The sequence below is a fragment of the Zeus faber genome, assembly GCF_960531495.2.
Source record: "Zeus faber genome assembly, chromosome: 8".
NCBI lineage: Eukaryota > Metazoa > Chordata > Actinopteri > Zeiformes > Zeidae > Zeus > Zeus faber.
This window is the reverse complement of record NC_137195.1, coordinates 11429094-11452516: the sequence shown is the minus strand read 5'-3', so window position 1 is coordinate 11452516 and position 23423 is coordinate 11429094. Positions and strand designations below refer to the sequence as shown.

At 48.1% G+C, this 23423-nt stretch overlaps 2 protein-coding genes across 2 annotated transcripts in view; one reads left to right on the top strand and one right to left on the bottom strand.

Annotated features, from left to right (window-relative positions):
• itga8 (integrin, alpha 8) overlaps positions 1–1895 on the top strand; it is a 42016-nt gene extending 40121 nt beyond the window's left edge. Inside the window, exons 29-30 of the mRNA XM_080004964.1 lie at positions 15–137; positions 689–1895. Of these exons, the coding sequence (XP_079861090.1) occupies positions 15–137; positions 689–778 (213 nt within the window). The 3' untranslated portion in view covers positions 779–1895. The remainder of the gene's footprint in view (positions 1–14; positions 138–688) is intronic.
• A 6735-nt stretch (positions 1896–8630) lies between these two features.
• Positions 8631–12455, bottom strand: LOC307233586 (ataxin-1-like; the record flags this gene model as incomplete). The annotated part of the gene is made up of 3 exons (XM_080004930.1): positions 8631–8891; positions 9502–10170; positions 10656–12455. The coding sequence occupies 2 exons, from the start codon at positions 12453–12455 to the stop codon at positions 9505–9507; spliced, it is 2466 nt and encodes an 821-aa protein (XP_079861056.1). The 3' UTR covers positions 8631–8891; positions 9502–9504.
• Positions 12456–23423: the final 10968 nt, after the last annotated feature.

The window sequence follows — 23423 nt, the reverse complement described above, 5'->3', positions numbered from 1 at the left end:
TGTCTTGGCTGCAGATGGGCACGCTGGTGTTGTGGGGGACTCCTGACGTGTCCTTCGCCGTCCCGCTCTGGGTCATCATACTGGCCATACTACTGGGACTGCTGGTGCTGGCCATGCTGACACTGGCCATGTGGAAGGTAAACTCACGCGGACGCATAAAAAAAAACACACCCGCCGTCACGGACATACAAGCACACACGTCCACCGAGGTGGAAAATCCGGGTTCAGAATGGGAAGCTCCGCTCCGGGATTTTGAGTCAACTGTGCGGACTCGCTAATGAGCATGGACCCGGATGTCCGAATAAAGAGTGAAATCACCCGATCGGTGCGCGGTTGGAGCGAAAACGTGGCAGGACTTCTACTTTCTGAGTTCCATGACCGCCCTTTCCAGAACAAACTGAAGGAGCTTAAAAAGGTAAATATGCATGTATGAATGAACCTCATCGGGTTTTCCCAAACAGAACTCTTTCCCTGCCATACGAGGGTACTTCGCCGGTACTCGGCCCGTACTTTGAGGTTTTTCTTTGGGGGAGTCCTTCTACCAAAGTCCAATCCCATGGACAGAAAGGAGGAGGATTTTATTTGAACCAAGAAGAAACAGTTAAAGTTGGCGTCCTCTCCGGCTCCTCACCTCGGTCTCCTGTCCGAAAAACAGAGCTCAGCCAAATGTTGTGATTCTCTCCCGCAGTGCGGCTTCTTCGACCGGGCGCGGCCGCCGGCTGACGACGACGTCTCGGACCGGGAGCAGCTCACCCCCGACCAGTCGGCGGACGCCTGAGACCTTATCCGGGCGAAAGCTCCCGACCCGCGACGGCGATACGAGGAGTCCGGCCGCGCCTTGGGAGGGACTTAATTGTTGAGATCTGCAGGTGGATCTCACGGTGTTTTAAGCCGGACGCCGACGACGCCCCCCTTCACCGCCGCGGGCTGGGAAGGACAGACTGAAAACGCTCTTTTAGACCAGGACCAAAGAAGTTCCGATCCAGCCGGAGTCACGGTGGAAAAAAATACGTAATCGTGCACTTATGTCCGCCGTCCGTCCCAAACTGTGGTGAACTGTGATGAAGCGCGTGGGGGAGAGGGCGGAGTGGCCTCTGTTGTGAACACAGTAGACAGACGTTCTTCACTAGGGGAGCCTGGGGAGGCCACAATCAAAGAGTGTGTGTGCGTGCGTGCTTGCGTGTGTGTGTGTGTGCGTGTGTCTGTGTGTGTGTCTGTGTGTGTGTGTGTGTGTCTGCGTTTGTGTGCCCGTGTGTGTGTGTGTGTGTGTGTGTGTGCGTGCGTGTGTGCATGGTATAAACCCATTGGGTGCCTTGGCTCATACTTCTCTCCGCCTCCGTTGAATAAACTCCCTCCAGTCGAATATACGAAAGCACACCACCCAGATCCCCCTCCCACCACCACCCTAGACGTGTATTTATGAATATATGTGCAATATTTGAACGTTGCGTGATACTGAAGCTTGTTTACACTGGCATTATTTTATTAAAGCTTAATGTTTTGGTTCTCTGTGTGTATATAAGTGACCTAATAGTCCGTGAGTCCGGTAGAGCTGAAGGAGGAATGACTTGTTTCAAAGGAATCAAACCCCGGCTCACTCGCTTTAGGAAAAGGCTGTAAAGGGATTTTTAGGGAGACCTACAATGAGGATTTGTCTGTAATGCGTTGCCTTTAAGGGGCGAGCCCGCGTCTCCGGGGCCTCCCGTGTTTCTCCGTTGCCTTATTCAAAATATGCATATTGCTAAGACTTCCGAGATTAGTTACAAAAATAAACATGACATAGCAGTGGGGTTGATAGAACTTTGTATGGAAAGAGGACATGCTCTCCTCCACATTACTGCATGGACCTGAATTTGGTTTCGCTGTTGGAAATGAAAAACAGCTCATCTTTGTAAATATCAAACTCAGAGTTTGTGACACTTTCCTTTTTGTGTTTTCTTTATATATATATATATATACAAATATATATATATATATATATATATATATATATATATATATATATATATATATATATATATATATATATAATGTGTGCAGGTTTATTGAAATAAAGTGTCCTTTGGTTACTGTTACTCAAATCTGCAATTCCATGTGCATCACGCCCGTTATGTTATTTATGTTATTTATGTTCTCTTGAGACTTGCTCAACCCTTTAACTCATTACATATATTACTTACATATGGGAGTCCTACTGTGAATTCCAGCTTCCTGAAGCTCCACGGCGTGTTGTTTTTATCCAGGCCGGGGCACAGGTGCTGAATCGAATCCGTGGTCATTTTTGACGACATCGTCTGAGGCATTCGGTGACTCCACTGTCCCGCTGACTGTCTGTCCGTCCACAGCCTCACGCCGCCGAGTGTTATCCGTCACACTGAGACACGGCGCTTACTGCAGTCACGCTGATGGGACTGGGCATTGCAGCGACCTTCCTAATTGTGTTTGAGGGAAGATCTCAGAAAACGTCATTTTAAGGTTTGCTTTCAAACAGGAACTCATGGGGGTTTTTTTTCATGAAAATCTTTTTGAAAATATTACCCAAATCCAAAATGTAGGCCCACGGTGAATCCAAATCATGTGAAGTGAGATCTGAGAGAAATCCTTCCAGACTAAATAACACTCCGCTATGATGTTGAGACAGATGTTTTGACGGGGATGCACTCATCTTAACCCATTTGAAATGTTCCCACGTCTGATGATTGATGTAAACAGTTAGATATACAGTTTGTTGTTGACGATCTTGAACAACATTTAACAGTGCCCGTTGCAGTGTGGTCAGAAGAATTACTCTAGCGCCACCACGTGGTGTAATGAGGAGTTACACCTCCATGCACTTCAACATGTATATAAAGTACTGCATATATTATAGAAATGTATATTGGAAGAAGATATATGAATAGTGTGTGGGTGTGTGTGTGTGTGTGTGTGTGTGTGTGTGTATATACTGTACTGGTATATTTGCTATACCACCATTTTAACTATACCACCATTTTTAATACAGCACAGACAATTAAGTATATTATATAATTAGTATTTTTAGAGGTTATAGAGACTATTGTGTGTAATCACCAGGTGACATTTCACTACATATATGTACGACCGTATGTATATGTTTGTGACAAATAATCTCTTGAACTTGAACTATATATATATATATACTGTATATATATATATATATAGTTAAAGTTCAAGTATATATACTATATATATATATATATATATATATATATATATAGAGTTAAAGGTCAAGTATATATACTATATATATATCTATACTGTATATATATATATATAAAACCATGTCAAAAACAATGTCAGTATTATGTTAGACCGTGTTTTGATTCATCTCCATTATCAACGCATTATCAATGCACTAAGTAAACCAGATCAAGAGGAGCTCAGGACCACAGTGTATTTGAACATATTCTCTCGAACATCTGAAGGGTGATTTGCATCCTCTCAACATGATCTAAAGCAAACAGCACAAAGAGTGTGTATAATGAGCAAAAACCAAACCTTGTCAAGTCCCCATTCATGTAGAACAACAAGGGTTGAACAAACACGGTGCTCTTCTTACCTTACCTAAAATGAATATTCCTCGTATATTGTCACCCATAAATATGCATGACGGGGAGAGTTGGATCTGAAGAACAAAACAGTGAGTGATGTGTTGTACGCTAATACAGTCATAAATGACAAAGGGTGAAGATGTGCTTCCTATAGATCTCAGCCCAAATTATCTTGTTTCCCTTTTCGACCGGAGGAAAAAAAAGTGACACTGGAAATCAGTAAAATGATGCATTTCATTGGCGCGTATGGTTTTTGTTGCGGCCCTTTACAGTAAGTCATCGGTATTATTCCGTCTGTTTTCTTCTCTTCCGCAATATACGGAGCAAAAGTCTTCAGTCGAAGGCCACAGCTATTTTAGGCGGTGCTCACTGCCCGCATAAAATAAAACGTTGATATGCTCGTAAAAGTACAATATAGAATAAAAACAACAAAAAAATGTAAACGCAATAAAAAGTGGCGGAATGTCTGGAAGTGTTAAGCGCTCCGTCTCGGGGGCCTCCGCTCCACGCAGGAAGACATTTCCCCCGAGGAGCAGCGTGATGAATCCACATCTGTTCTCATTTCTCAGTATTCATCATCCCGTCGGTTTGCACGCTTGGCTCAAATGCCCCTCAGACGGCAGCGGCACCACCACAGCCGTGTGATGGAGGCCCCCGGGGCCCCGTGGCATATTTCAACATCCCAACTGCGGCATGGAACCTTCGGTACCTTTCGCGCCCCCAGAAATGTGCTTTGTAAACCGTAACACTTCTTGCAGGGCTTCCTCTCACGGACTTTCATCTGATTTTTTACGGCGGTTACCTTTAATTGTTCATCAGTTTCGGGAGTTTTAGGAAAGCCGGTTGATTTTGGGGTCTTGGACAGCCTTTGGCTGTCTTCAAATTTCGAATCAACCACTTGACTTTTCCTGTCCAAACCTCCCTGAGGACAGCGTTGGAGTTCTTTTCGTAACGTAGGCCTATGACTGATTCGGGAGCAGCCCGGTCATGGGGCGTTCTCTGGACAGTGTCTGGACGGTGTCTGGACGTTCTCTGTACAGTGTCTAGAGGGTATCTAGACAGTGTCTGGACAGTGTCCGGAGGGTGTCTGGACATTCTCTGTACAGTGTCTGGACGTTCTCTGTACAGTGTCTGGACGTTCTCTGGACAGTGTCTGGACGGTGTCTGGACAGTGTCTGGACGGTGTCTGGACGTTCTCTGGACAGTGGATGGTGTCTGGATGTCTGGACAGCGTCTGGACGGTGTCTGGATGTTCTCTGGACAGTGGATGGTGTCTGGATGTCTGGACAGTGTCTGGACAGTGTTTGGACGGTGTCTGGACAGTGTCTGAATGTTCTCTGGACAGTGTTTGGACAGTGTCTGGACGTTCTCTGGACAGTGGATGGTGTCTGGATGTCTGGACAGTGTATGGACGGTGTCTGGACGGTGTCTGGATGTCTGGACAGCCTCTGTACAGTGTCTGGATGTTCTCTGGACAGTGGATGGTGTCTGGATGTCTGGACAGTGTATGGACGGTGTCTGGACGGTGTCTGGATGTCTGGACAGCCTCTGTACAGTGTTTGGACGGTGTCTGGACAGTGTCTGGATGGTGTCTGGACGTTCTCTGGACAGTGTTTGGACGATGTCTGGACAGTGTCTGGACAGTGTTTGGACGGTGTCTGGACAGTGTCTGGATGTTCTCTGGACAGTGTTTGGACGGTCTGGACGTTCTCTGGACAGTGGATGGTGTCTGGATGTCTGGACAGTGTATGGACGGTGTCTGGACGGTGTCTGGATGTCTGGACAGCCTCTGTACAGTGTTTGGACGGTGTCTGGACAGTGTCTGGATGGTGTCTGGTGTCTTTAGTGGAAATTATGTCGAGGGCATCTATATGTTTTGGTCCCACGTCCTGTGTCATTTTGTTAACATATTTTTTAAACTGCAGTTGTTTACTCTGGGTAATTAATTCATCATCTATCAGGGGAGACGATGCGGTCAAATCAAATCCCAACCCCACCCCCCAAACCCATTTCTAATGTACCGTTAAACAAGATACATGCAATGCATTCATTTATACTCTTTATTTATTTGAATAAACTTCATCAAATGTAAGCCAAACATTTGAAATAAGGATTTAACAGTTTTGTTTTTTTAATAGCAAACCTTAACACCATCAAAATATTGGAACATTGTTCATACTTACACACTGTATACAGGACATCTATCTGATTGATCTGAGATTTATTCCACAGACTTACAGACCTGAATTACAAAATTACTGCATTTCCTCCAGTTGTTTTCCTGGTTATTTGAGCTGGTGCAAAATAACGAAAATACCTTCAGTAGACTAGAACCAACTTTCTCTACATCTGTTAAATAAAGGTGGTAGAATGGTTTCGGGGCGGTTGGGGCTCAGTTCCTTTTCTGTATTTTTAGTTGACTTGTAATGTCTTTTGTACATGACAATCACTGTGTCTGTGTCTATTCCCATTTACTTACCTACCCCCGCCTCTCCTGGAAGACTGCAGCCCTGCACTCATTGTGAATTTGTGCATTTATTCGACTCTCAAACCTCTGTACACCCATCACGCCCCACAGAATCAGCTCCCATCACACCGGCCAAAGTGCAGTTTCGTCAGTCGGCCACTAGGTGGCGACAACATACAACTCCAGATATAATTTTCTTTTTACTATAATTTTGAATTAGACATCTTCAGGGTCCCAATTGAAGCATATTTATAGGCAAGGCAAGGGCATACTGGTAGATAACACTGGAAAAATATCTGATACACGCTTCCATTTCATAATGGAAGCATGAATCAGATCTATCAGAAGGAAAGTGTCTTGTCTGTGAGAAATATTTATACTGGATTAAACAACAGCACAACAGTAACAGTTGTAAGAATAAAAAGCAAAACCACATTTTGTTTTTTTTAGGTGGGGGGTTGAACAGTCACAAGGCGGAGCTGAGCCGGAGCTGCACACAAACAGTTTGGGTGCACGATAAGAGACATGTTTCATGACTTAAAAGGATTTATGGCAATGGCGATAAACCAGAGGTCTCGTCTCCTTCAATCGGCGCGATCGTACAATGTGCAAGACAAATGAATTGAAGTAGGACTAGTTTTAGGAGATAGATGTTCCCCGACACATTCATGTGCATCAGCAGAATAAACGCGCTGACAAAAATAGTTTAAATTGATTAAAACTAGTGGAATGATTCGTTTTTAGGAGGCGCTGCAGCACGTTCATATGCTACACATGTGTTGTACTGTGCTTATAAACTGTGTAAAATTTTAGTACAATAACAGTACTTCCAGGTTACCTGACTATATCTTTCTGAAACCATCTCTCTCTCTCTCTCTCTCTCTCTCTCTCTCTCTCTCTCTCTCTCTCTCTCTCTCTCTCTCTCTCTCTCTCTCTCTCTCTCTCTCTCTCTCTCTCTCTCTCTCTCTCTCTCTCTTTAAAAAAGTGACTATCAATCAGTCTCCACAAAGAAATAAAGCTGAGGTAAACATGCCTGATGTGTGACCACGCCCTGCCGCCCAAGTGCATCGACCGTTTGTCACAACGTTGGACGAGATGGAAAAACGCTCCATTCCTTTACGTCTATACAGCGAGGAGGTAAACTACGTATGTCAAACACAGACCACCGTGTGTTTGTTCACAAGGGTCAACACACACACATGCACACACGCGCACACACACACACAGTCTCACACACACGCACACACACACACACACACACACGCACATGCACGCACACACACACACACACATACGCACACAAACACATGCACACACACAAACACACGCACACACAGACACACACACCATGCGCACACACGTACACACACAAACGCACATGCACACACACAGACACACGCGCGCACACACACATACACATGCACACACACACACACACACGTTTAGACAAACACACACACAGACACACACACACGTTTAGACAAACACACACACAGACACACACACACGCATGCGCACACGCACATGCACACACACACGTACACACACAAATGCACATGCACACACACGCCCGCACACACACACACACACATGCGCACACGCACACACGCACACACGTACACACACAAACGCACACAGACACACACGCGCACGTACGCACACACAGACACACGCACACACACAAACGCACGTGCATACACACACGCGCGCACACGCACACAGACACACACACAAACACACACACGCGCACACACACACGCACACAGACACACGCTCATGCACACACACACGTACACACACAAATGCACATGCACACACACACGCGCACACACACAAACACACATGCGCACACGCACACAGACAGACACACATGCACACACGTACACACACAAACACACACACACAGGCACGCAAACACAGACACACGCACACACACACACACACAAACACACTTGCATACACACACGCGCGCACAGACACACGCACGTGCACACACACACGTACACACACAAACACACACACAAGCACACACACGCACACACAAACACACACACACACATGCACACACACACACACACACGCACACGCACACACACACACAACCTTTTGTTGCACACAAACCAATTGTACATCCTGTTCCTGAGTATGAACTGTGAGAATGTTTGTTCGGGTTGGAAGTCATGAACATGCGTTCTCTTTCCACGGACAAAAAGGAAAGACATGCAGTTTGTTTTGTTTTCTTACCTCGAAAGGTAAAGTCGTCATTAGAACTGTTAGAATTACTTTGGGCTGTAGCAAAGCATGCCGTATTTGCCGTATATTACTTGATCCCAAAGCCATATCTGTTTATATGACAACCCAGCGGAAACGTAAAACCAAGCTTCCCATCCGCTGACGGAGTGGGTGAAAACCAGTAAAAAATGTTCTCGGCTGTAACGGATAAATGAGTTGCAGATTTAGATTCGGACACATACTGTAGTTTAAGAGTGTAAATACTGTGAGTTTTCTCTATCAGAGGGTGATGAAGTCATACCGGCTCGAAGGAGCTTTGATGTGATATTAATCTCTGACATCAAGACGGCGTCTAGGCTGCCGGGACGCAGGTATTGCAAGAGGAGCGTTATAGTGTCCAAATTCTCAGCATTGGTTTCTCTATTGATGGAACATGGACAACATGCGGAAATCTTTTAAGTCGGTAACGGAGGACCAACCGCCTCGTTGGGGTACATTCCAATCCCCTCGATCCCTCGAGCCGCGGAGTCGACCCAACAGACAAACTCAAACTCCTGGTCATTTCGTCGCCGCCACGGCGACCGCTCAGCCGCCGGTGAGAACAACGCAAAGCGGTGTGAAAACTGCGATGATAAAAAAGAAAAACAAAAAAAAGGTCACAAAAACGGAAGAAAATATATAAAAATATAATGTATCAAAAAAGGAAAAGCGCCGGATGCTGCAGCACCGTCATAGCGTCGGTGATTACTAATGGGCGAGCCTTGCCATTGGCGATAACCAAAGTGGTGTGTCTTCCTTCCCTGACGTTGTGCTCACACTCAGACAATACCGGTGATAACGTGAGAGATTTCCCTGGTCCTGTGCTTACGTGGGGGATCGCGCCGGGTCGTCTCTTACAAAAGTGACTGAAAACGCCGTCAGGGGGGACGCGCGGCCGCCGCCCACACCTGCTCGCCGCGGTCGCACCTCATTCGTATTTGCTTTCAGGGTAAATTGCACTGATCTCGGGGTGACACCGTACACAAAGCTGCTCTACTGCGCTGTCGATGCCAGGCCTACACGGAACGATAAACCTGTAGATATTGTGTAAACTAAGCTTATATTACAGTAGTCTGGATAAGGAGGAAAAATAGAGGAGATAAACAATGACACAAGCCGAACTATTTGCAACTTCAATGTTTGTATCAACATTGTGGGTTGTTTTTTTTTGTTTTTGTTTTTTAGTCCCAGCACCTTTTAGCTTCCAGTACTCGAGTGTCCCTCTATGCTGAGTTTGACTTCCTGGGGGACAAAGGAGGCTTTGGGCAGAGCCGGAGGCGGTCCCTCCTCGGCTCTCTCGGCCTGGTCCCTCTCCGGGGCCGACCAGCGTCTCTTCCGGCCCGGGGGTCTCGCTGGATCGCCGGGCGGGGGTCTGTCCGTTTGACCCGGTCTGTATCTGGGGTCTCCGTTCTCCAAGACAGTCAACGCGTCGCCGGCGGCCTTCGGCGCCGCTCCGTAGAGCGTTGCTTCCCCCGGCCCCGGAAAGAGTCCTAGTCCTCCTGGAGTGACTCCCGCTCCCAGGCCTGGATCCGGTCCGGTGACCCGGTCTGAACCGTCCGCCTTCATCAGCAGCCCACTGTTGCCGCCCGCAGCGTGTGAGCTGATGCCGGTCCTTACGGCGGCGGCCGTGCCGTACGACGGCTCGGAGCTGTGGTTGATCTTGGGTTTGGTCCCCAGAGTCTGGTTGCCGCCGGGTACCGAGCCGTTCCTGAGGCCCCTGAGGGTCAGTGACACACACACGTCGCCCACACACAGCTTGGCACAGGACAGCTCGAACAGCTGGGTGGTCCGGTCCGGACAGCATGAGGACCACCCCTGGCCAAACACAAAGAAGGGATACTCCACCAGCACCTCCACGCACACCTGGATAGGAATACACACACACACACCGGACATGTTTGGTTTCTACTACGTCTAGATGTCCCTTAAGGAAGGGCTCTGAAAGGGGAATAGCCAGAGAATATGTGGAACTCCAAATAAGAGCCTATATGTCATGGTGAAGCTTCCCATCCCTATCGGTTGATGAAGAATGAGTGGATGAAAAAAATCGCGACAACCGCAAATCTAGGTGGACAACAATGGCGCACAATTTAATATTCTGCTGTGAAAGACACAGCATTAGTGTAGATTTAAAAAAAGATCAATTCAATTTATATTTTTAGTCTTGAATGGAAGTCCATTCGTCCTCAATCAGGATCTCTAGAGGGGGGCCATCTCATGATTCCATCCCTGTGATTCAAGAACATTTAATTTAATCGTTTAGGGACATCGATCGCTGTATAGACAACGGACATCTCAAATTAACCAGTCAAACATCCCATCCAATCCTCATCCATCCTGCACTGTACCTGTGCTTTAAGCTCCCCAACGGCAAACTGTATCACGACGGCGTTGGGGGTCTGACCGCTGTCGATCCGCTCCACGGTGCTGGAGTCGATCTTCAGCTCGCTGCTGATCTCGGCGCTCTGGATGAAGTCCTCCGTCTTCAGATCCTCCACGCGCTTCAGCTCCCCGTCCGCGAGCTGGATGATGGAGCCGCGCATGAAGAAAGGAGGGAGCGCCACGGGGGAGGAGGACGAGGAGAGAGAGGGCGAGGCCTGGACCGATACGGGGGCGGGGGCCGGGGAGGGGGGAGCCTCCGCCGGTTTGGGGGGCAGGACGGGGGGCGCCGGAGCGGGCGGGGTCTGCTGGATGCGAGGGGGACGCTGGTTTCCATCGGAGCAGAGCACCTCACACTTGGAGAGGGCGGTGGCCAGGTAGGCGTGGGGCATGGCCGTGGATATGTGAGGGGTGGTGAGGCCACTGACGGTGTGATTAACCTCCGCGTCCGAACTGGAACCGGTGGCGGTGCTGCTAACTGGTATGAGCAGAGACTGGCCGCTGGGGATGACCAGGTGCTGGGGCAGCGTGGTGTGGTAGCTGACGGCGTGCTGGTGCCCGGCGCTGGCGATATAGCCGATGATGGGCGGCTGCGTGGAGGAATAGAGGCTGGCAGGTATCTCCTCCGGGGACAGGGTGGTCTGAATGACCGTGTGAGGGGCGGGCGACTTGAGGAGCTCCGGGGACGAGAGGGAGCTGAAGGACGACGCCCTGGACACCGGCTTCCCCAGGCAGATCCCCCCTTTCTCCGTCTGGAGCAGGGAGATCTTGTTGGAGTGCGCCTCTGCTTCGGCTCCGCTGTTGGGCTGAGCCACGAGCACCAGCGAGGTCTGGAGTCCCGCGGGGCTCTGGCCGTACTCGGCGGGGAGCAAGATGTGTCTGGCCTCGTAGCTCTGGAGCGGCTGGTGGTTCAGCGGTGGACCGGAGGCTTTAGTCTGCTTGACCACGTCCAGTTCCCCGTTCAGCAGACCCTTACCGTGGCAGTCGGCTTTCTTCACAACCGTGCCGTCTGTGTATTGAACCACCAGCTGGGAAGGGGCAAAGGTGAGGGTTTGGGGGAGCACCGCCTGGTGGGTGTGGAGCTGGAGGGGGAGGTTGGCCGTCGGGGAGGTGACAGCTCCCCCGCCGACGGGCAGCGCTGTCCTGCTGTCCAGCTGGATGTACTGGCTGGTGACCTGCGTGGAGCTCGGCAGGGACACAGACGCCAGGTCGGTGGGGGAGAGGCCGATCTGGAACTGCTGCTCCCCTTTATTGCTCGGGGAGATGAGGGCCGTGGTGTAACCGTCCAGCTGGGGGCGCTGTCCTATCATGGTGGAGTTGCTGGGAGTGGAGGAGGGATTGGCAGAGAGGATGTGAGACGAGATGTAGCTGGCGTAGGGCCCAGAGCTGATGAACTGGACATTTGGAGCCAGCTGGGCATATTGGATAGCCCCGGCCTGCTGGGGGAGGGCTGTGGGGTAGACGGTCGGCAGCGAGGCCAGGGGCACGGCGGAGAGCGCCGTGGCCGCCTGAGGGATGGAGCAGGAGGGAGAGGAGGCCGAGGAAGCCGAAGGAACCTGATACCTGCTGTTCTCTGCATCTCTGAATTTGCAGCGCTCGGTGGCCACGCTGGCCAGCCACGCCAGGTTCTCTGTGTGGGGGTTCTCGCTCGGCACGACGGCCGCTGGGGCTGCCGGCGCAGCCACCGCCGCAGGCCTCTGCTCCAGAGCCATGATCTCACGCTTCTTCGGGGGCAGGCATCCATTATTGCGCTCCTGGTTAGATTTCATAGTGTACGTGTGTTGTACCACCTTGTTGCAGTTCTGCTCTTATTCTTGCTCTTTTTTTTTTTTCTCCGTTCCTTTCCTCTCTTCTCAGACTCCTTTGTCTTCAGTGGCGAACGGCTCCAGGAGTCGGAGTACGAGCGGTGGAGTTGAGCTGGCTCACTGAATGAGCTCCCTGGACTTCATGAGGAATCATTTCTGACCAACTGGCGACTCCCACCAAGTCGAGGAAAATCTGAGGGCAAAGAGAAGCTTTAATCACAATCGTACATCATTGGTAATTCTATTAGAAGTGACAACTATGCAAATTGATGTGGTTAAAAAATAATCTGTCTTTCTGAACCCCACCTACAAAATGTCCCTGCTTCAGTTGCCGAATCAGAGTAGCATTTAATACAGTATTTGGCCCTTCGAAGTAAAAATTCTGTTTTCCATTTTTCCTGCATTTTTTATAATATATCATGAAGTAACCAAGAATAATAAGGGCTTTTCAATAATTCTTCAGAGGGTCCACTTATAACTTATATTTCTTGTCGGCTTTTTATCTCACGGTGCCCGGAGCAAAAAAAAATTCCTTCTGTGTGTTTATCCCTTAAAACAACAGCTTCCCGTCAAGGATCAACATTGTCAACACACCACGTACGTAAGTCTGTGCCACCATTATTGTTATGTAGTCCTTCATGCTGAGAGTGAGGACGTGAATGTGTTTTTATTGCGTGTGTGTGTGTGTGTGTGTGTGTGTGTGTGTGTGTGTGTGTGTGTGTGTGTGTGTGTGTGTGTGTGTGTGTGTGCGCGTGTGTGCGTGTGTGTGTATGTGCGTGCGTGTGTCTAACAGGGCAACAGTCCATGAGCAGAAAGAACTTCAGCCTCCTCCATCACTTAAAGGTTTAGTGTTCAGTCGGAGAATACTGAGCCTCCTGCAGCCCCCACCCCCAGAGAGGAGCCCTGTGTGAGCATGAAACACTGAAGTGAAACCAATATTAGAAAGTGAGTGATGCATTGAAAACAATGCTTAAAATATAAATGGGCTTCTGTTGTATCATTTTCAGGCAGAATTGGAAAAAAATCGAATTTCACCAATGATACGGAGCCCCAACAATACAGAGCGGGCATATTAAATTGGCAGCAAGCCGGCAAAAATGCCAAATGTGGCCCTCGATGCTCATTGGCCCTTTGAATGCATTTAAATGTGAGGAATGGATTGAAAATAAAAATAACTTAGCTTAGATGTGAATCTAATGTCCTCCAATAAAAAGATGCCATTTCCCTGTTGTTCCTGCAGTTGCTGTCTCAGACAATCAGCGTTTGGTCACTCACATTCTGCCAAACTTCTGCACATCGTTGAGCAGTCTAGAGTGCTTCACATCTGTTCTTTGGCTGAGTGAGAACAACCATATGGTAAAGTTGGGAAATTAAAAGATGTTTCTTGTTCATCTTTGCTTAGAGAAAACACATATGTCTGCGGAAGTAGAATGTAAAAAAAGAGAATAACATACAAAAATGTCATTATTGAAAAGAGCTTGTTTAAAGAAAGAAAAATGTGTTTGGATGGCCCCGAGACCGTGATGGGTTGAAAACCCGTCCCATAACAGAATGCAGATTAATAATCCTTGTATTAAAAACAGACTGATCGTCTGGGGACACTTGATGGGATTTAGGATGTTTGATGTCTTAAATATCGTTTTTTTTCATCTGTAAGATAACATCTCATTTCATTTTAATTTAATAAGCTATGATGAGTCACTTTTCTTTAATATTGACATGTTTCCCATGTCCCTGGATGTTCTATTCTTGTCGTTTCCATCGTATGTTCCGACACCAAAATCCTATTTTAGCCTGTTATCAGTGTCCTCGTCCTCCCTCCTCCTCATAATTTACTTGAGAGAGAGAGATTTGGTCTGAATGCCCGGGTTAAGTGAGCACTGACGGCCTTTTCTCAGCAGCGCTCGGTGGGAGTGTCGATGGAAGTGGCAGATTAGAAAGTGGGTTACCCACAGGGACCAAACTGTGTCAACAGGCCAGGGGCCGCAGCAAACCGCTGTCAATGTTTGACCGGGGGCTGCTCTGACATATGGACCCGCACATAGTTGGATATTCATATCTCAAAACAATCAATGCGCTCGGGCCAGAACAAACACAGGCGCTCCGGAGCCATTGTTGAGCCCCGTTATCCGAGCGTAGAACATTTTTGGAACCATTCACATGTCGTGCATTCCTTTTGTTTTCTTTATTTGTTTTTATTATTACTCTGGATCGATGTCTTCCAGGGTCCTTGCCTGTTTCATTCTGTCTTTGGCGGTTCCCTCCTGCCGGCTTATCTGAGGTTCAGTGCACGGAGCTCAGTTCATTAGCCAGAGGCACGACACAGATAGAGAGTATGAAACACAAACATACGTCCATTAGTGCCCTTTACCGCCTCGCGCCCCATTCAAAGCAGTCGTGCTGTTTTGGGGACACGAGCAACTGTCTTTTTATACGATATAGACGGAGGGAGACTTGAGCGGAGACCGTCATGTTACATTAAGAGAGGGGGCGGGGGGCACGAAAATGAAAGGAGACGTTGATGAGTTCATACCCCCCCACCGTGCCCACACACACACACACACACACACGCACACACACCAACACACACACACGCACGCGCTCACGCACATGCACACACACATCACTATGACTTTGACAAGGTCACTGCAACCAAAAAGCTGAGGAGCAGCAAAGCTTCTGTGCACAGTAATCTGAGCACACAAGCAGGTAGATGAACCAGTGCTAACAAAGGACACGAGAAGGAGGAGTGGAAAGAGATACAGCAACACAGAGAGGGGAGGAGAGGAGAGGGGGGGAGGGGGGAGGAGGGGAGGTGAGAGGAGAGAAGGAGAGAGGAGAGAGGGAGAGAGAAGAGGAGAGTAAAGGAGGATACACTGGCTGGCAGAGGAGTGAAAGTCAACATAAGATGGCAAATGTAAAGAAAGCATAAAGGGACTGAGAGAGGAGAGTGAAGAGAAAAAATTGGGAGAGGGAGCGAGAGAGAGAGAGAGAGAGCGAGAGAGAGAGAGAGAGAGAGAGAGAGAGAGAGAGCGAGAGAGAGAGAGCGAGAGAGAGAGAGAGAGAGCTGCTTCTCCTGACCCACATTGAGCAGAGCCTGCAGCGTCGCAGCATCGTAGCCCCCGCCTCGCCGAGAGATCCCCAATCAGCAACACCGCCACGGCTACAGCCGTAGCGACGGCGGTGGAGCAGCATCGCCACGGCAACACTTTTTTTTGGAAGACAGCCTCACAACGCCATGGCAACAACACCACGCTTGCCCTGTTGCGGTCCCAAAGCCATGACATCACATCGGGGGCAGCACAACAACAATGGATTGGCCGTGGCTTGCAGAGTGTGAAAACAAAGCCGGCGTGCTCTGATTGGGACGGCGGAGAGGCGCTCTGAGCGATGGCCATGACATCGCACATCCCATCTCACACACACACACACACACACACACACACACACACACACACACACACACACACACACACACACACACACACACACACACACACACACACACACACACACAAACACACACACACACACACTCTGTGAGACAGAAGCTGTTCTGATTTCAGGGAGGTTGTTTTCTTGCGTGTGTCCTAGAGGCAACATGTTCTGCATATGGTCGCCATGGCCAAAATGCCTAAGAGTGCCAGTCACACACACACACACACACACACACACACACACACACACACATACACACTCCCTCTGCGGTCAAGAACCTCTCCAGATACATTTTACATTTTCCACCGTCTGCCTTATTAGCAGAAGAGTGAAATCACCAAATATCATACCACAGAGAACAAAGAGGAGCTTTCAAGAAATGACCGCCACTCCGACCCAGAACCAGACCCAGACCCAGACCCAGACCCAGACCCAGAGGCGGTCGCAGCGCGGGAGGGTTCTGGGACCGTCCTCGAACCCAGGGGGGAGGGACTGTCACTTTTTTACACATGTTGAGATGAATGACAGTGGAGAGGACACAGGCTCCGCTCTGTTCGGTTTGCCACACTGGGGCTTTTCATCCCGTGCTCCCCTCACACAGAATGATAGAGCAACCTCACCATGTGATCCTCTTTCATACTCCCACTCCAAAGCGCCACAAACCACAAAAATAGGTATGTGTGTGTGTGTGTGTGTGTGTGTGTGTGTGTGTGTGTGTGTGTGTGTGTATGTGTGTGCGTGAGTTTGAATCAGAGGGATTTTAGTGTGTTTTCCAGGAGCGTCCCACCCCGCCCCCCGCTGGGTAGCATCTCCTCTCTGACCCCTCGGCTACGAGCTCAGCCTCCCAGCTCTCCAGATTTGGTTCTAGTCTCGGGTTCTCAGAGCGGTTGTAAACCCGGCGCTGTGATGCACTACTGACTCATTTCAGACAGCGGGGACCAGCCGGGGGAAAACGATTAAAGAGGGGGATAAAGATCATTTAGTGACTTTACCGGCTGTAACGTCCCAGGGTTCGGTGCGACCGGAGGATTCTCCAAACACAGCCAAAGCGTGAGGATCACACACGCAGCCCGTCATAGAGTCATAGTGAGTGGTCTGTGCTGCGAAAGGCTATATATAGAAAACAAAAACGTCTTTATCAAGCTGGACTATGGGAGCTCCAGCATAAATCCGAGAAGGGAGGGAGGCCATTCTAGTGCAGCCGTATGGGAGCAGTGTGTGTCAGTCTTCGTGAATCGATACTATGCAAGATCTCCGTTGATTTTATGAAAACAAAACGGCTTTCTTCCTTAAAAAAAAACCCAAAAAAAACCACACTCTGTAATGGCTCTCTTCAATGCCCAAATGAGCCATTTCCCCGCGGCTTTCTGTACAATGCCAGCGCCTGTCTCTTTAAGAGGCGGATCATTCGTGCGGCAGACTGAAGCAGACACTAAGAAAAGACAGAGGGAGCAGGCTGCTTGTCTTCACAATGACTCCACAGTGCTGCACACACCCCTCACACAACACGCACATGCACGGCTGCGTGCGCACGCCTCGCTCCCTGCGAGCACTTCTGCGAGCGCCGGGGATTAATAGCCTGATGTCACCGCTAGGATTCCGGGCAGATGCTACGACCGGAGCCGCCGGGGGGTCGGCGGCGAGCGTAGTGTGAGCGGTGTGTCAGGGACGGAAAATACTACTGCGCTGCAAATCAAGACGGCGCACGTCACACCTCTAAACATAGCTCACCAGTCTCTGCACGGCCGCCTTCTGCAGCCCATGTCCACGGATCGCTCCTGCCCTGTGTGCTCTCTGGAGATGTGTTCCCCCTCACAGGACTCCTCTTCCTGAATATCGCCTTTCCTTTGAGCCTCCCAGCGGTCCTCCCTCCCGTCCAGGTCCGGTCCGGCCCTGCCCTGCCCTTGCCTGCCTGGACCTGGCGGCGCAGGCTTCCTCCAAAAATCTGGTCCCCGTCAAGGGCCGACGGTGGAGGAAGTCCCCCCTCTGCTCGAGCTCGCGTCGAGCCCTGCTCCCTGGCTGCTCCAGCGTGTTATGCAAGGCCACCAGACCGCCAGCTCGCTCTCTCTCTCTCTCTCTCTCTCTATCTATCTTTCTCTCCCTCCCATCTCTCTCTCTCTCTCTCTCTCTCTCTCTCTCTCTCTCTCTCTCTCTCTCTCTCTCTCTCTCTCTCCCTCAGTACTCACACACTGACATGGCTCCTCCCCCAGCCAGCCTCATCAGGTATTCATTCAAAAAAACACACTCTACTTGGCCGCACGCCCAGACGACGCTCACACAGCGAGGAGGGAGGGAGGGGGGAGGGGCTATTAGCGAGTGAGTGAGAGAGAGAGAGAGAGAGAGGGAGGGAGGGAGAGGGAGAGAGAGAGAGAGAGAGCATTTCAGCGGCGTATTCACTGCTTGGTACACCAGTACTGATAGATACGCTGAGATACAAACGCTGGCATATCAGCCCCGACAACAAACCCGCAGGATTAAAATGGTTTGCCCCTGCTAGAATGTCAAAGCTGTTTTAATGCACCGCTTTATTCTCGATCATTCTCATCTGCATTTATCCTGCAGAGACAAATCTCTCTCTCTCTCTCTCTCTCTCTCTCTCTCTCTCTCTCTCTCTCTCTCTCTCTCTCCCTCTCTCCCTCTCTCTCTCTCTCTCTAATCTGCCTTGTAAGCTGACCTACAATCACTGTGCTATCTCATGCTATGGGAGATCAACCCCAGCTCCACTTCCACTCCACCAGCACCAGGCCTCCTCTAGGCCTCTGCAGACCATCGCCATATCTGCCCCGGGGGTACATCACGATTTGCAGGCAGGCAGGCAGGGCTAATAAACACCCCGCCCAGGCCAGCTTGCCGCTGGGGCCCAGGGGCCCTCCTCTCCCTGGGCCTCCTTATCCTCTGCAGCACAGCAGACTGGGCCAAGCCGCTGATCCAGACAGGCCGTGCAGGGCCTCCCTTCAAGCCTGCAGACTGAGACCCATAAAGCTGCTGCCCTGACAAGTTTAGTAAATAAAGATTACATAACAAAGACTCTAGGTTTGAGATTAAATGTGCTTTGCTTAAGGCCTACCGATTGATCATTTCAGGCTATGAACTGCACATTTTCACTATCAAGAATATTTTTCATAATACCAACAGTCACAACATTAAAGTTGTTGTTTTTTTCCCGTGACATACACAGCCCCCTGCTGGCCCAGTGGCTGCCAGGGTTTTTAAAAAGCAGTGCTCTAGAACAGCGTTTTCTCAAATGGGGCTACTCGTACCCCTTGGGCTACTGCAGGGTACTGCAGGGGCTACTCTAAAAATTAAAAGATAAACGTGTTAAAAGATATTTGACAATGTAAGGGGAGTGTATTGGCCCTTTACACTCCTGCCTTGGTCTGCTTGCGCCTCCTGACTGTCCTACAATTTTAATACTCATACCAGCTTAGAACACATACACACCCACCCAAGATATGTACCCACCCACTTTGTACTCTGGTTCCTATTTATGGTGATTTTTTTATGTTTCTATATATTTTATATTGCTTAAAGTGTGTACTTGATATGCTCTCTATTTTCTGCTGTCCCCTTTTTTGCTGCTGGAACGATGTAAATTTCCCCGTTGTGGGACTAATAAAGGTTTATCTTATCTTATCTTATTTCTTAGTCCAAACAACACACCACCAGACCTGATTGGGGTCACCCAGCCACAAGCCCTGAGGTCTGCTCGGGGCTTGTGGCTGGGTGGGGCACCGGTTGCAGTATGGCGGGGGCCTTTGCGTGGGGCGTGGGTGTGCATAAGGGCGCCGCCAGCTCGCCTGCTGGGCTGGCGGTTCTGGCAGGGTGTTCTGTCAAGTACATGTTGATTGTTTCTATGCTTATTTGTCTCACCCGAGGTGATTCTCTTGTCAACCCACAGGTCGTTCAAAGGACACAGTTGTTGTAAGTGGTTATTAATGATTACTAAAGAGAGGTTTTGCAGTTTGAGAATTTTAACTCCACTTGCAGATAAGATGTCTTCCATGCAATGGCATCAAATAGCCTGTGATCTATGAATCGATACAGATTTCAGGGGGCAATAAATTCAGATATTATCTGCCGATATTTTTTCCACATTTATTTTAATATTTTTATTTATTGTTTTTTGTGTCCTTTATGGCATAATGCACACACGTTTATTTAACAAATTTAAAATGAAAATAGTATTTTATTAAAAAAAAAAAAAAAAACATTTTTTAAATCCCTCATCTTCATTTGTTACTTTTAACACACAATTCCAGGACAGATCCAGTAGTGCCGGGGCCTGTCACTTTAACAGATTGCATTGTGGGTAATGTAGAAGCCATGTTGGCATGTCGTCTAGAGGAGGATGACGGAAAGATCGCTGATGATGCCAATAGACTTGTTGCGTGTGATTTCTTTATCCTAAAATTGAGAACATGGCTGTCTATATTTGCTTATATCGTGTTGCTTTTTGTCTTTTACAGTGTATGCACCACCCTCACCAAGTCACTTTCCTTGTAGGTGAAAAAGATACTTTTTGATTGTGATCATACTACCTGTCCTCAAATAAATGCAAGTCCACAGAGTCCTGCCTCACGGTGTCTCTGTGCAATAAGATCCCAAGAGAGCCCAACAACACGGCTCAATTCAAACGGACTAAACACTGCACGTCCCGCAGAGACATTTCATCAACTTTATCAACTTTTGGGATTAGAATAAAACCGACACAATTTAGACCCGTTGCTCTGGAGCTGACGGCAAACTTCACGTGTGAGGACACAAACACGGATTATGTTTTGCATTGACTCGGGGTGATTATCAAAAAAATGTAAATTTTAGGGCTAAAAGCCGAGTGGGGATGAATATACTTTTAAAGTAGGCCTATCCCAGCAGTCTCTGCCAGTTTACTATTGACACTGACAATCCTTTAATGGTTATTCAATATTCTCCAAGATTATATTTAATCTTGGAAAATATAATTGGAAGAATAAATTGGAATTGTACTAACTGCTACTCGTGGCTTCTAAACCTGCTGGTATTACCAATCTGTAGGATATAACCTTTATCAGCACTTTATCCGTCAAATTCCAACCGATGTTGATAGTTCTTCAGAAACCCAAATATCGGCCGTTATTATGGGCCTCGGACGGGGAATCTGAACCTTTATTCATATCAAGTGCACTCTATCGTGCTGCTTCAAATTGAGATAAAAGGGATATACTTTACATGCTTGAGTCTATACCTTACATACACACTGAAAGCAACACACAAGCTGGGTGCACAAATTGATGCCGCTCTGCTCAGACCCGTGCGCCAACATGAACTAACTCACCCTAAGAAGTCAGCGGAATGTTGTAAATATATTTGCAACATGACTATTAAAGTGGAAACAGACAACCCACCCCTCCCCCCCAAGCCTTTCCAAGCGGTATTATTGTTTGCGCCGCTGTCGCAACACCACTTTGGAAATAAGAGAGAAGGAAGAAGTGTGTTCACTAAAGAGGTCAATTGAAATGGTCACGATTTTCTACTGGATTAAAAGTCAGTTGGGCAGGACGCGCGACCTGGCACCTCCGCTGTTCTGTTGCAAAGGATTACATCGTGTTCAGTTAGACACCGTGTTCATTGAGACATCGCCGTTCAAACCAAGTTGCGAGTTAGTTACGAGATTGCATTCCACTCTGCCCAGTTTGGGACAGTGATTGGGAACGCCATCCTCTTCCTCTTCCTCTTTTAGTTGCCCGATGGCTCACACACTTCCTTTGTGCTGTAAATCGAGCCTTCGATTTCCCAAGCGATCGTGTCCGGGGACAAAATTGCATAGTGATATAGAGGGTTATAGGGAAGCAATCTAACACCGATGCCATTACACTGCAATCAACGTTAACTTCATACATATAGCTGCAGGCATTGTAAGGCTTGTAAATGACATTTATATTGTAATCGCTAGTTATAAATGATTGCGTTTGTGTTGCTAGATATATTAACAGAAATGCTCAGTCCCTTTGTTGGTTGTTCTGACACATTTAGAATAGGGATGGTCCTCGGGACTAACTGAGAGGTTGAAACGGAAGTTTAAACTTAGACTAATCGACTCGTCTAAAAGTCAGAAAAAATATTGCTTACATTATAAAAGACACTGCGTATATTATTAGAGCCATTTGAAACCGTTAATCACATTCTTCAATAATCAAATCGTATTTTAAATGCCCTGAGGGAATGGGCGGAGACGGGCCGGAGGCGTGCCCAAACCCCCTTAAATGTGCACATTAAAAAAATAATAATTGGGCCTAATAAGTTTCACCGATGTAATGTTGAGCCACTGTAATTAACGGCGGCTCGCTTCATGCACGCAGCGCTTGTAAATTAAATTTATATTTTAAAGGCTGGTTATTAGGTTTTGTTTTTATCTGTAATGTAGCACAGTGTTGACAATGCTAGTTAGAAAATTCTTTCTCAGCCCCGAAGCTCAAACCATTTTCTGATGCCCCAAAAACATCTATTTAAATAATTAAATTAATATCATAAATGTGCGACAGATTAGTCGATTAATGGCTTAAACTGACGACTAATCGTCGACTAGGAAAATCTTTAGTCGGGGGCAGCCCTGCACAATTCTACATTGTTTATTTCCGGGGCCTTTTATTTCCTAATGCCACATTTCCATCTGTTATATGCAGACTAACGGGGCGTGGTTGTCTCACAGATTCAGAGCCGGCGGAGAGACGGGGGGAGCCGGCGCTGCTGTTGGCGCTCACCTACGCAACGGTGGTAGGAGTGGTTGCTCAGAAACGGTCCTCAGCTCCCGACACCTCCTCGGGTGGAGCCAGGCGCCGAAGGGGAGCGAGCCGGCCACGGTGGAGGGTCACCTGGTTCCGCTTGACCAGCCGCACTGTGTCCTGTTTGTCTTTGTGTCCAAACATAAGAGCTAGGCTCGCCTTACTCTGCACTCCCACGGCGTTTATGTTAGGACACGAACTCCGGACCCCAGTCAAATGATGTAGTATTTATACTCTAAACTGCTTTAAACTGTATAAACAGTATAAATGGTCTGAACGGTATGAACACCTCTATAATAAAGTATTTCTTCTAAGTTCTAAACGCCAAAAAAAAAAAAAGTCTCCTCAGTCCGTTTAGACACAAAGGATATCACAAAAATAGTCTTGTTTATTTTATTATTTAATTGATTTACTTATTAATACAATAACAAGCAACCAGGCGGCTTCACACTATAATAGATATAGAAATCGACATTTTTGGAGAAACTCACAAAAGATGAAATTGCAATTTTTTTCACTTTCATAGATGGGAGGCTGCATGTCCCCAGAGGAGGTTGTGGCTGTGCAGAAGGTTAATGTTTCGGCATAGAGTTGATTAGATCCGCCCCCAGTGACTGAACTGAATTCCGATAAATAGCCAGTATCATGTTCAACATCCGACGTTCGTTACAAACCAAATTTCCAGCTGATTTGTAGGGAAGTCTGCATCTCGCAATACACATCGTACAGCGGC